Source organism: Temnothorax americanus, unplaced genomic scaffold (genome assembly GCF_048541705.1).
Source record: "Temnothorax americanus isolate GAGA-0224 unplaced genomic scaffold, ASM4854170v1 Scaffold14, whole genome shotgun sequence".
NCBI classification, from domain to species: Eukaryota; Metazoa; Arthropoda; class Insecta; order Hymenoptera; family Formicidae; genus Temnothorax; species Temnothorax americanus.
In genome coordinates this window covers 3245496-3260046 of record NW_027509275.1, presented here as the reverse complement: position 1 = coordinate 3260046, position 14551 = coordinate 3245496, and the positions used below count along the sequence as shown (strand labels likewise).

General features: G+C 39.3%; 1 protein-coding gene across 5 annotated transcripts in view; it reads right to left on the bottom strand.

Moving 5' to 3' along the window:
* Window positions 1–14551, bottom strand: part of Camta (Calmodulin-binding transcription activator) — a 49278-nt gene that overhangs the window by 11606 nt on the left and 23121 nt on the right. For all 5 annotated transcript variants that reach the window (XM_077401176.1, XM_077401173.1, XM_077401174.1 and 2 more), the window contains 4 exons: window positions 13306–13397; window positions 1489–1677; window positions 939–1337; window positions 5–754 (listed from right to left, as the gene is read on the bottom strand). In XM_077401176.1, the coding sequence (XP_077257302.1) occupies window positions 5–754; window positions 939–1337; window positions 1489–1677; window positions 13306–13397 (1430 nt within the window). The remainder of the gene's footprint in view (window positions 1–4; window positions 755–938; window positions 1338–1488; window positions 1678–13305; window positions 13398–14551) is intronic.

Here is a 14551-nt window from a genome sequence, read left to right as displayed (position 1 = left end):
ACACCTTTACACCACCCTCGGTGTAACTCCACTCAGGACTATATTCTGCAATATGGACGGTTGTACCAGGATGACATCCGACGTCGTTCTCGGGACCACCTCGCTGTTCCTCGTGCTTCGTCTGCTCGGCCTCGAAGTCATGCAGCTCCGGCAAATCACCGAACACGTCGAACGCGTCCAGATTAACCAGCACGTCGTCCGACGAGTCGATAAAGTCCATCGGATTGATCATGTTGTTGTCTGCCGGCGAAGGCGACGGCGACGGGGGCACCATGTTGGCCGACAGTGTCCTCTGAATGTCTTCCTGACTCAGATCCAGAGTCTCTGCAAAATCGGTTACCTCGGAGCCGGAACCGCCCATCGGCAGAGATTGCACAGCAGACCTGTCCATACTCTCTTGCGCGTCGATTTCTTGCTGCGTTTGCTGTTCTCGATCGACGCTGGTCTGCGGTACAATTTGTTGCTCTGTGACCTGTTGCATTTCCACCTGCTGCTGCTGCTGCTGTTGCTGCGGCTGCTGTGGCTGTTGCGACTGCTGCTGCTGTTGTTGCTGCTGTTGCTGCTGCTGTTGCTGCTGATGATGATATGGTTGACTGTTAAGTATCAGGAGACCACCACCGCCTTGAATTTGTTGCAAACTTAAAACTAGAGGAGCCGGCTGTTGACTCTGAGTGGAATGGGAATGTCTTGAATATACGCGGGGAGCCGGAGCCGCGGTCGTCGATTGTTGTTGACCTCCCGTTGTCGAAGTGACCTATTTCAAGCGGTTAGATATAGCTAAAATTGATTTGACTATGCGATCACGTAAAATAATAATTTTAGAAAAGATTGTCACAAAAATAAGATTCTTAATTATTGCGATAAGTAATCTTTTTATCATTTTAAATAATTGTTAAGAAATTCCAGAGTATTGTGAGATTTCAAGTGTAACACAATACCTGATTGTCGGGCGTAAGTCTCCTAGGTGCGAGTTGAGTGCTGCTGGTAGAGGAAGTGGAGGATGCCCTCTGCCTATCGAGCAGTTGAGAGACTATCATGTCGACGGGATGGTTCGAGTGCTGAGTGAGATGAGGATTATTCGGATCGTCATCTCCACCGAGAAACATGGGCCTTAATTGTGACGCTAGCTCGTCTCGCGTCCACTCCTTCTTGTCTGGCGGCAGCGCGAGGCAAGGTGGCAGGGCCGCCAGCTTCGCATCACCGTCCGGATAAGGGACGTTCAGATAATGAACGAGAACAACGTCTGGATTCTGCAGTAGCCAGTAACACCGGCGATGAAACGTCGGAAGGATCGCCGAGTGCACGTAACAGCCGTAGATGCACTCGACTCCCTGAACCTGTAATTAGATTGATGTAATGATTCATTCAATTCACGCAATTTCTTTCGTAAACTTTAGTGATGAAAATTTAATGAATTTTAGAATAGGTTGCAACTACTAGTTGCAAACGTTTTGAATACTCGATAACTTCTGTTTGCTTTTTTGTTACCTTCAGTTTCATGTGATCTTCCCGTGTAGTCTTCCCATCTTTTCTTTTCTTCCAGCAATAACCGTCCCGCCGGTAGCGTACTTTCTTCCTCGAGTACAGTAACATTGAACCACTTCGTGGTCGTACTTTCACCTCCCGACTTTGCCATTCGGCGTGCCTCTGAAAACTTATCAGGATGGCGGCGATTTCCTGAAAATAAAGGAATAGGCTGCATTTACTTACAAAGCATATAATTCCAATATCTCATACATGCTATATATCATTGACGTGTTGTAACATCATGTGCATTTAATTCAGTCATCCGATTAAATTTTATTTGTTGATATTTTATTTCAACACACGTCGAATATTAAAGTAAAAATAAACCGCGCAAAGAGAGAAACACTAAACCAAAACAGACTTGTTATAAAACCCGTACGGAATGCATTTTAGATATATTCCGCTGACATATGCCTTTCTCTGTAGATTTGGCTTCAGTCCGAAAGTCGCGCTGACGTATCTCCGATCTATCTTCCAGACTGTGCTTTCATCTTCGGAGAAATGGAATCATAGATAGTCGCAAACACGTTGAACGACGATTTCTGTGATATATTTACACAGGCACTGAAAATTATGTTTCTCAAAAGAACGCGGTCTAGTAATATCTTTATAATATAATTTAAAAGAGAACGTATTATTCGTAGCAACATAGACATTATTCACAGACACTTCCAATCTATCAAATAATTTTTGAATAAGTGGAAATTTAATTATAAAACAGTTAAGAAACTGTTTGTCGATTATGTTACCTTGTTGAAATATGTAAAAAGAAAATAGTAAGATGCAAACACGGACAGAATAAGATCCTATACCTTTACCTTTGTCCGACGTGACATAATCAACAAGTCAAACGGCAAAATAATTATTCTTAATCTCGAGTTCTAACTATCAGGACCAAAAATACTTAACGTAATGAATAATTCAGCAGCGACACATACGCGCTCGACGTACTTGGCGTATGAAAAATGGAGGAACTGTCTTCGGGTCGGATGTCTTATCCGTATACCTTACATCGCGCGCGTAGCACGGCAAGAGACGCGAAATGTGCATGTTGCGTCATTCGCATTTACACGCCTCTAACAATAACAGCGCCGTTTATTACGGTTCATTATTGATTTTCGCCGCGAGGAACCGCTCGACGTAATTTTAAGCGGACGGCCGGCGCGATAGTACGGCATTATTAGAGGAGGAAGTAACGCCACCGGTACTGACGTTAAGAAATGCAATTACCACGAGGACTTTTGATGTCGCGTATTACGATATTGGGCCCCTGTAATCCCCGTCTTCCCACCCTCCATTTTTCCTCCTTCATCCTCCTTTAAACTAAACGTACTTACACACACGCGCCGACGCGACGTAGCACGCAACAATCGGCACTTGGCGGGCCCGCACGATGGGTATAATCAGAATACGAATGCAAAATTCGCTTCTATAAATATTCGTACCACAGCATGCGATGCTTATCAGCAATTCAAGCTACTTGAGGACATAAAAGAAGAAAGCCAGCGTCCGCGCGAAAAAATAAAAAATTCAACACCCAAAGGCGCGGTAAGTAGGTAGCCAAGAGCGCCAGCGACACGCGACCTAACGTACAATAATGCAAATCGAACCGGTGCATGCGGTCGATTTGACCGATCTGAAGAATTAAATAATGGGCAGCGGTGAATATGTACGAGTGCCCCCCATGATTAGCCATAATTATGAGGCACTCGCCGGTAAAATTTCAAGTCAATATTAAGAGACCAAAAGTAACGAGGCGTGCATTTATTCAAGACGTAAAATGATTATTTGACTGACGACACAAATTGTATCGCTGTTTATCGCCTTAACGATTATAAATCTTGGTGATGCAAAGATCATAATTGTTAACGATTGAATAATCTCGCATGGTCTAGTTAAATTAAATCAAATTAAATACTTTATATGTTCAGAAATATTGTGCGTCGTGGCGTAGTATTTGTGTTAAGCATTATTTGTTAGAGGGCCGGGAATAATGACGAGTGTAATAAATGCGCGCGGATCTCGCGATATTCTAATTAGGCGAGTTTGCCTTCAACTTAGCTGGAAATGCGGAGCGAGTGCGAGAGAGCCACCTCGACATTCTTAAATATAATAACGTAATAAAGCGCTCCGCCTAAAAATTCTCTTCCGATTCAATTTCGCTGATTTGGCAGAGTGCCCCGTGAATTTCTACGGAGAAAATTATAGAACGGTACTAAATATGCATATCAACCGGAATATGTATCGCGCTCCTCACGAAGGTTACTATCGTGCGTCATTAGAGCTTTTGTCAGCACCACCACCCCTATCGTGGGCTGTCTTTCCCTCTAGTCCATTAAATTTCTTGGCCATGATCTCGGTTTCGCGTCGACTCATATGAGATGTATCTAGGACAATACATACATTTTATATCGAACAACATCTTGTAATTATTTATGATGTATTGGTCTAACATTTATTCACAATATAAAACAGTATTAAGATATATTCAAGTACTAAATTCTTCGTGAACGTATTTTATATTAACATATCGATACAGGCTGCTAAAGAATGTTTTCTATAATTACATATAAGTTACATTTAGCAGAAGCATGCAAATAGAGTATTCGATGAGCGAAATGCGAACCGTAAATACGAACATTTGTCACATTCGGCTAGAATGGCCGCGGTCCGCATTTGTTATACGCGAAGCACCATCCATCTGCCAAGTGTAAATTAAATTCCCGCGAGATTCTGCGGCTATCTTCCACGTGGTATTGAGGATAACCCGAATACCGCACGACACAGGGCTACATGTACGTCGGGCCACGTATCTTGCGCACATTTTGCAGTGACAGCGCCAGCTTTTGATTGGGCCCGCTATGTGAACCGAACCCACACACCATTCATTTTATATAAGGCATGGCAAGATTGGATTTTCAAGATAAATATGATCGCCGAGACCGCATGGAAAACATGTGACCGCGGATTTGAAAAATAGTACACACCCACCGACGAATAATTCATTCTCGTTTACTGGTTCTTACTTAAATAACATTCGCGCTATCCTGTCTTAGAAGACCTGATTCGTAAGTCGTGATGTCTATCCTCTCACAATAAACGCAGTTTGTAGCATATCTAAAAAAATTTACATAAAGAGACAGTATCTTATTATCAATTGGCACAGGAGCTCGATACGTTGCTGTAATATTTTAGTCCAGAACCAAGTTCCAATTACTATATATATATATATATATATATATATAAAATTCAGAATATCTTTTCCGTTCCAAATGTTAATCACGAGAAGGCAACCGGGGAATCCGGAGGCTACTTAATACCTTCGTGTGCGCCCCATGGGCATAGCTTCAACTTTCGAAAGGTTCTCCGGCGAACGTGGCCTGGATAACAAATATCGTCGATGAGGGGTGGCAAAAAGAGGTGAGCAAGGATAACAGCAAATAGACAGGACAATTTACTACATGATGTAATAAATATATTATCAGTCTAATAATAGTAACAGTGCCACTATTATTATATATGAAGTGGTATGATACACTATACAAAACTTCGCTCGATGGAACAAGGTTTATTTTGAGGAATAGAGCTCTCTCAAGCGCGAATCAAGCTGCTTTCCATCGAAACACATGGTAACTCGCTCAGAATCGATATTAATATATGAATATAATAGAGAAATATATGGGTACGAGACAAAAAAATTGGCATCGAATTAAAATATAGCAAAATATGCTTTAAATTGCTGACTAAGAATAAATCAACCAACAAAAAAGGTCTTATTTGGGGCGAGGATCATCGTAATAGAACAAAATGAAAAAAAAATTTTCCTTCCATTTTCAGCCGTGTTCGTTTTTGCTCATTTTTGGAGCATTTCATATAGCCAGATCGTGGAGAGCATATGAAAATAGGATGGAAGAGCCCGGTGCCGGCTCCGCCGGCCATTAGACCGGCAGGGTACCGACAGCGGGGCTAGATAAAACCCCCACCGGGCACGCTGTAGTGATTTACAACTGGTTAATTGATCATTTGCATTCTAGCGAGGATGCTTCGTGCCGCCGTCCGGAGACGAATACTCGCGGCCTCGGGCACAAGCATTCGTGCGTCCCTTCGCTACAACTTCCCCGCTCGCGCTCACGTCCATTTGCCTTGATTAATCGCGGAATGTGTCTAGACAAAAATTAGGTTAAACCGGCAGACGAAAGTTCTATCACGAGTTTACGCGTTTCGCGCATACGCCAGTCAATCTCGTATATACTGTATATATTAATCTCGTAAAAATCGAACGTTTAATCTCTGTGTTGTGGATATTATATACTTTGCATATTATAATTAACGTCAATAGTACGCTGTTTGAAATTTTATATTTATTATCAAGAGATATTGTATAAATGCTGGTTTTTTTTTATTTTTTAAGAGCTTAATTAAGGCATATTTTAATTCAGATTGGGTCATTTGTGTCAAATACCTATAACACAAGTAGCTTTATGCAAGAAATAATTTGACGAAAAGCAAATATAATTATTTACATTAATACCAAGCGCTAATGTCTTTCCATTAGTAACATTAGTTCATAAAAACTGTAAAAATGTTTTATATATACGCGTATAATATATGCTATTATTTTAGTTTGATCAACGTTTACTCAACATCATTTGTTACTAGAGTTTAGACAACTGGAAGTTACGTAACATAATTAATTATATTAGCATATATAACTTGTGCTAATATTAGTTATATTAGTACAGCATAGTTATATTAACATTAATATTACCGCGCACATCGCTTATTTTTCCGAGATTTATCGTATGACGTTGTTCGAGGAACATATGGCTCATTGTTGTTAAATTCTGAAATCCTTTACAAATTCCTAGCGCACTTGCATATTGTGATGCTGTGCATTGCGTTTCGCGATGATCGTGATCGTGAAATAGGTCAAGCAACGCATAGAATATTTTAGCTTATAATATTTTCCCACATATGCGTACGTGACAAAAAAAACTCATAAAATATAAACGTGATTATCGATTGCGACGGCAAAAATTAGCTTCCAGAGACAAAAATACGCTTTTATAAAAATTCCCATCTTAAAAACATACAAATTTTAATCATACGTGCAAATGTCCAATATTATTTTAACAAAATTGTTATATAAATATGCATGTATTATATAATATGAATATTTCAACATGTCATTAAAATTTTGTGAAGAATTATGCTCTTCTTTTAAAGTCATTCTAATAATCAATGAAATTAACGGTTTTATTTTTTCTTCTTTATATATATATATAGCCTATCTTTGTATTTCTTTTTTATAAAACCACATATATATTATCTGTCATCTCATACGTAAACTAACTCATAAAATAGAGTTTTCGTGATTTACATCGAATATTGTTATTTTTCATATGCAATTTTTTTATGACGTACGCATTTGGACGTTAAAATCACGCAAAGCTAGCACGCAAAAATTATAGGTCTTCTAGGAATAGAAAATGAAAGAGAGTGGCTATATATTTTTTTCTTCGACTTAAGAGGTATATAAACGAGACACTCTCTGTCTCACGTGCTACCGGAAGAGATGTGTTCTACCTGATTTACGAATGCGAAAGGAGCGATAAATCGACTCTCCTTTCGACGCCGAGGACGAAGACAGTTCATCTTTTCCACATTCGTAACTCACACGTGCGAGTATCGGAATTCTGTCGATAAATCGTAGCTCCCAACGGAGAGTCTTAAATAAAATCGAGCTTTCTCGATAAGGAAAAAATGTTTCGATTCTAAAAATCGAGTGTCATGTCGATAAAAAAAATTTAAAGTAAATCATTCGTGTCTCAAATAATGCAGATATTTTAGACAAAAATAAATAAAAATAACACTTTTAATATTAGCTTTTATTTAAAAAATACTTTTAACAATGAAAATTATATAAAAACGACGGTCACATCTTTGCTCAAAATTATTCGTCGTATCCATTTATATTTTTATCAATTGTTAAAAGTAATTGGATCTCTATTGTTTTGTAGTTCTGAAGATTTTCTGAAATACTATAATTTTATTTTCCAGACCGCTTATTTACGCATGTTCGTGCAGCCTCGGGAAGAGAGAGACATTGATAATCGCACAATTGTAACAAATTAATTGCTGCCCGCAATCATTATCGTCATTGTCTCACAGTATCGGTAATTGGGAAGACATGCATCAATGGAAATATCGATGCTAGTTACGTCGTTGAATCGACTGAGGTTGCATTGTGTTGCCGCGACTATTCAGTGTTCCACAAAAGACTTAGGAAATTGGTTAATTTTTCTGAGATGACAGGGAGGAAACCCATTCCGAGATGTCGATGCGGAACGTGTCCGTGTACAATTTCCGAGATGCATTCCGGATACGAAACGCCGTGCCTCTATTCTTAATGAAGCGATTTCGTGAATCGAGGGCAATGTAATTTTCGACGTACGTATGCGAATGTATGTCTACGTTATTACGGTTCTTGCAAACTTTCCGGATCAGCGAATCTTTTCGAAGTCACGTCATTTTTATTTATTCGATTCCAAGGTTGTTCTTACACAATCTTTATCACACATCGATAGATATTACAATTTTACGATTTATTGCGAATTATTGAGATATATAAAAGAACTTTAAGGATATGTAACATGAAATATGTTGCGGAGAATTGCCCTAAATTTTAATTATTTAAAAATCAATAATTTATTTTTAATTAAATTTATATGTAATTGCATATTTAATATACTTGTTTTATATTTTAAATATTTGATTCGTGAAAAATTGTAACATGCGAGATTAAACAATATATTTCTATATAACAATATGAATGCTAAAGTTATCTCAAAGTTAATTTTGACTTTAGTAATAAAACTGCGAGGCTATAATTAACAAACTGCACAATATATTCGGATAATGGGTTTCCCCTGAAACGTCTTTCAATTAAAAGGTGCACGGCAAGCGGTCTAAAGCGGTGCTTAATTATAACGGCCGCCGTCGCGGTGTATACTTTCGCGAATCCGAGCGATTTAACAACCGTATTTCTATTCTCGTATACAATCGGAAATCAATAAGCGAACAAAAATCTTGTTTCAAGAGCAATCTTCGTTTACATATATATATGCCACATAAAGATATCATTTCACATCAATAAATCAAGTTTAATACACTCAAAAAATGATTGAATCAGAAATCACTGCAAGATCAGCAAACATTCTTATCCCTACCTGTAACATTTTTTAAGCTATTTCTTCATAACACAATAGAAAAAAAAAAGTTAGATTGGTATTGTTAAAATCTGGTATTGTTTAATTAACAAAAGGAGATCTCAATGTGTTTAACACTTACTTAACGTAAATCCGTTAACTTAATAAGAATTATACATTCGTGAACTTATTATCATCGTAGATATCTTCTGGGGGGAGACTCAACAAAACTTAGAAAATTTATGTGCGGCTGCAATTTGCGCAGAAGTATTTGTAGCGTTAAATTAAGGATAGTAAATTAGGTAAAGTAAAAGACTTCTTATCCAGGTATCCTCCTTTAACACTGCAGTAGGAGATTATTTAATAAATCAGTGCCATTAAGACACATTACGAATGCTAAATGTGCAAAATGCGCTCGCCTGTACGTATGTGCTAAAACTTATTACTGTAATACCCCTCCTACGTATATGCATTCAGCATTGCCCTGTTTCGGTACAAATGGGATTTCATCAGGCGAAGGTAATGAGAACGGTGAGCCACGTCAGAAATCTTGAAAATTATTGGCGTCAAAATGGAAAAACATGACAGAATATTCCATACAGCGCGGAATTTCCTGCGAGAGAAATAATCAAAAATAAAACTTTGATGTATTGCAAAAACATTCAAAAAATTTAAGAATCACGAAATATAGTAATCATATAATTACATTATTATAAATTATAATTTAAAGTAATTTTTAAATATTATTATGATAAAGAGTATATCATGCAGATTACTTAGAAGATATCGCAAATTAAAAACATTTTATTATATGGGATCACTATCGTAGTAGAATGGAGATGCACGCAGCCAGCATTCATCTATTGCACTTAATGCCCGCGCCTATCGAGATAAGCACGGCAAACAAATCGTAAAACGTGCGTGTAGAAGTAACCTTGAGTTACTTGCAGCCAGTACTTCAATTCCCGCGATCTTTATGCCCGCTTTGAAAGTGACTTCGAACGATTTCGAACGAATACAGCGAACGCGCGTTACAATAAGCGCACGACAAATAAAATAATAAATCACTGACAATCCTTGGAACGTTTCTGATTGCAGGCAGCTCGTCGAGAAGCCTCCGCATGAGAAAGTGTGAGATCCACTTACGATCCACGTATGCTGTCGGAACTCGCGTGAAAAATGCGGCAGCAACGACGAGCGACGCGACGGAGAGAAGAAAGAGCGGGCGAGAGCGTAACAAAAGGAAGCCGCCGCGCGAGAAAACAAGATCACGTTGAAGGAGGATTTCGCCTATAGAAGCTACGGGATTCCGCCCAGACGGCACAGTATGCACAAGGGATTTATAAACTTTCCAGGACCGTGAAAATTTACTCCGTTACCTGTCCTGTCCGCGAACTTCTTCCTCTCGCGGCTCAGAGTCGGTTGCGCGCAAAATGAATCGACCGGGCTGAGTGGCTCCATAAATCGCGGGGTGCAGCGGAATAACGCTGCCGGGACGTTGACAAATGTAAATAAGATTGAACTCGCGCCGCGCTGGATTTAAACGCGCGAATCTAGGCGAGTGGAAAAAAAATGAAAGCTTCAGATGTTGGATGAACGAATATATCTTTTCTTCTAAAAGTACCTACTTCTAAAAGTATTTCTAAAAGTATGCTAACATTATGCCCAGTAGTTTGCATTGCCGACGAAATGTTGAATTACGTAAAAAAAAAAAAAAATAAATGAAAAATATTAAGAAAATGAAAAATACATTATTATTTATAAATTAAACAAAAGTTGGAGGGATAAAGATTTGGATTTTATATACATGAAAGTCTGCTTCACACAAAATTAAATAAAAGTTGGATAGAGAGAAAGGAAATGGACTCTGTACACATGGAAGCTCTCTTTACACGAAACTCTGTTAGCTTCTATAGAAATAAAAACGTTTAAATAACTTCGAAACTTCAAGAAGATAGATGCTATCGGTGAATAGTATCCGTGAAAAGAAAAAGAAATTTTATTATTTCTCTGGGAGTGTTAGTCTGTAAAATTGGCATGCTTTCACATAAACTATCTAATCGATGATTATAAATATAGTCAGCCGCGGGGAAGAAATTGTCAGTTCTATTTCCAGGGAGCGTATCAACATTGGTATAAATCACTTTGCGTGATTTCAGTTCTTCAACAAAGCTCAAATTCGTTGGCTCGCGCAATCGATAATGTTTCAGGATAATGTTTAGGACCCCCAAGGACTTGATAATATAGGTAACCGGATAAAGCGAACACTGTGACACAGTATTCGGCCCCTCCTGCCTCTGTTGGCCTCATTAGCGATGCGCATGATGCCGCGTCCGTCGCGTTTGAATATCATTTAAATATCTTCTCGATATCTAACAGCGCCTTCGCCATTATAAAATCGATGCTTCCAACCTGTCCATTTTATCGAGTATCGCAACGACGGGAGCCGAAATTGGAATAAGGACGAAATTGCTCCAGCGACAATATGAAATTTAATAGATTTGTCAGATAAGGGAGTCAATTTTCATCGCTTAGAATAAGGTAGACGAAAGCAATCTGCATCGAAAGCTAAAAATGGAATAGCGGGAGAAACAGTAGAGACCGGACAGTGAGCGCGAGACAAAATGCGACTGTAGAAGAGGAAGAAAAGAAGATAATGATAAAGAGAGGCACACCACCTCTCTCTTCGTCAGAAGTCGCTTGAGAACTCCTCGGGAAAGCGATGTCGACGACTCTCCTCCCTCCAGGAACTTTTAATTTCCGGTACTTACCGGGGAGGGAGGGCGAATTCGGAAAGGTAACGAGCGTGTGGTGAACGGTAAGGGGAGAGGGGGAGGGGCAAGGGAGGGACGGCCGACTTATCGTTTACAATGATAGTCGTCGCGCACACAGGGATCGCAATTGAGTTTCGTTCGGCGATACTGAAAAGCTCAGCGCGCCGCCGGCTGCGAGCTCTCGCTGGCTCCCAGCTATTGATCGGAGGCCGACCGACCTGGGTCAGAGTGTAGCGGTGTGGACTGCATCGGTGCAAGCCGGTCTACGTGTGCAGCGCACGAGTGTGGGTACGTGCACCCTTGCCGACGCGCTGCACACACCGGCGTGGAGCCGCGCCGTTGCACACACCGACACCGCCAGGGTCGTGACCAGGAATTTCACCTCCTCAAGCGAAACGCTGAAACAGCACTTCCCCTCCTTGCCCTCGCGATACTTTAGGCTGCCCGATAAAATTTTGGGAATCAATGCAACCGACGCGTATTTCGTAGAGCAGTATAGGTATAAAAAAAGTAATTGAAAAATAAATAAATAACGTAATAATCATAAAAAAAGCTGTCTTTCTCAAATATTACTAATCGATGGTATTTTTATAAAAATAGTGAAATAATTGGAACAAAATAATTATTATATCGCACATACACACACCACAAAACATATTATAAAACAAATTATAAAATTAAATTAAATGATGCTCTTCATTTTTAGTCATTCACGATTAACTAAAATCATCAGTGCTTTAACGTTTACTCTTTGACATTTCGCTTTACGGAGTCGGACTCTGTATATCAAAGGATATATCATTAAAATTGAAGCACGTTATAAGTTAAGCACGTGCCCCAAATTTACCGCCCCTAAACTTTTCACCAGGACCATTCGAGCAGTTTCACCCTTAACGTCATCGCTGTAGGTTGCACACAAGCGAAGATTGCATTGGCTGCATCTATTCTCCCTAACCGCGCCCGCGCCGCGAACATGAACGAGCGCCGCGCGTGTTATTTACCTTCCCACTTTACTCCCGTATAGTCTTGTGTAAATATATATACATCCGCTCTGGTCTCGGTGAGGTCACGATAAAATTTACGCCGGAAAAAAAGAGACGACGCGCGGAATGGTCCATCGGAATTCCGGTAATACCAGATCGGTCCTCTAGCGCCGGAATTCGCGGCCGGGCACGCGACCGCCGCAAAGAGGGATGTGCTCCGAGAGCCAGAATGCAAGTGCATCCATACGTAAGATACATTGGTACTTGATACTTTGCCCCCGTTTCATTCCGAAATGCAGTTCGTCGTTAAATTCCAGGCATATTACGCGTCCGAGCGCAGTAATAATCCGGATTAGCAGAGAATTTTTGTTAATATTTGGATATCTAATATATGAGAGTAAACGTTTAAGTAAAAATGGAAAAATGTACTCGCAGCACAAATGTTTATTATTGAAATAAAATATATTTTCTTAAATTAATGTAAAATGTGATGTAACACATATGACATACAATATGTCCTTAAATGAATATTAGAGATATTTTTAACACTTTACTCTCTCGAAATATCCAGACCGTTAAAGTATTATTTTACGGTTAGAGTCTGTTCACATATGATAAACATTTACTCATCTAATATCGATTTGTGCGGCATGAGAAATTGCAATTCGAAAGCGTGACATTAACACGATGTCGTGCAATCGGCAAATATGACATCGACAGATCTTTGAATATTTAGGTTACACGTGTGTATTCTATTGACCTAATGCATTTAATAATTCGCGTTTAACGAATAAGCGACGGGCGGCGGCTTACCTCGTTGGTGTTCCATCGATGCCTCTGAGTTGGAAAGTGTTCAGCTCGCGGCAAGGTTTCCAGATTTTCGGGAAGCTTTATCGGGTCGCCATCTGCGTGACAAATTATCTCAATTAATAGCTGTTCTCGCGCTAGAAAATGTGGAATCGTAGGAAACATCAATTTCAGAAGCGGTTTGTTCCGTGACCCGTTACATTATTTAACGGAAAACCTAAAATTTATGTCGCCGACGTGCGTGTTGATCGATCGTGACAGTTTCACAGACGGATCGACAAGCGAATCGTTACTGTGTCATGAGCATTAACGACTGCCCACACTCGCACTCTACTCGCGACGTTGCAGGTAGCTTTAGCATTACGTTGCATGTGTCATTAACTCTGTTTATACACAACCGATCGAAATTCTCCATCGATCTAAGCCATGTATATTATGCACGCTCGCCATAAAATAGCACTTGTAATAGATTGCACCTTCCGCGAACGTGCCGTGAACTACCTACTCCCATTAGAATGCAAAATAAAAATCGACGGTCTAAAGATTCTTTTATATACCGAGAACCTTAGCACGCTTTCGCACAATTACTTTTTTTAAGATAAAACCGAGAAATACAATAAGAATTTCAGAAAATTAAAATAGTATCATAATGATTCATTGTTATTTAGCACGGTGTTAATAATTAATAAAATTATTCTAACAATAAGAGTATCGTAAAAAACCTTTTAGGAATATTTAAAGACAATTTTTCAATTAACTATAACATATACGAATATACGGCCCGTAATATTTAGTAAAGACTTAGTAAAGTATAGTAAAAAATATAGGATGGTATTTTAAATAAAGATTAAAATTTTCTTTATAAAAGGACTTAAAGAAAATTGTTTGCGTACTGCAAAAATAATAATTCACCATCCTGTAAATATAGTGAGATTCGACTGCGCGCACGAATCTGCTCTTAAATTATTGGAATCCGAGAGTATTTCTGTATGTACATCGAGGCATCAACCGGGAGGCTATTTGCTTGACAAAATGCTTCCGTTTCGCAGCGCTTGCGTTTCCTCTCGATATTATTGATATTACGCACGGGACATCTGTGCTATCCCATGTGATATATCGGCAATATCATGCGTCGTGCATTCTTGAAGTGCTGCCCTTTATAATACGAAATGCGAAATACAGTATAAATAAATTTCCACGCCATTGTAATCAAACACTTTCTGTACTTTATGCAATCCATTGTGTAAAATTG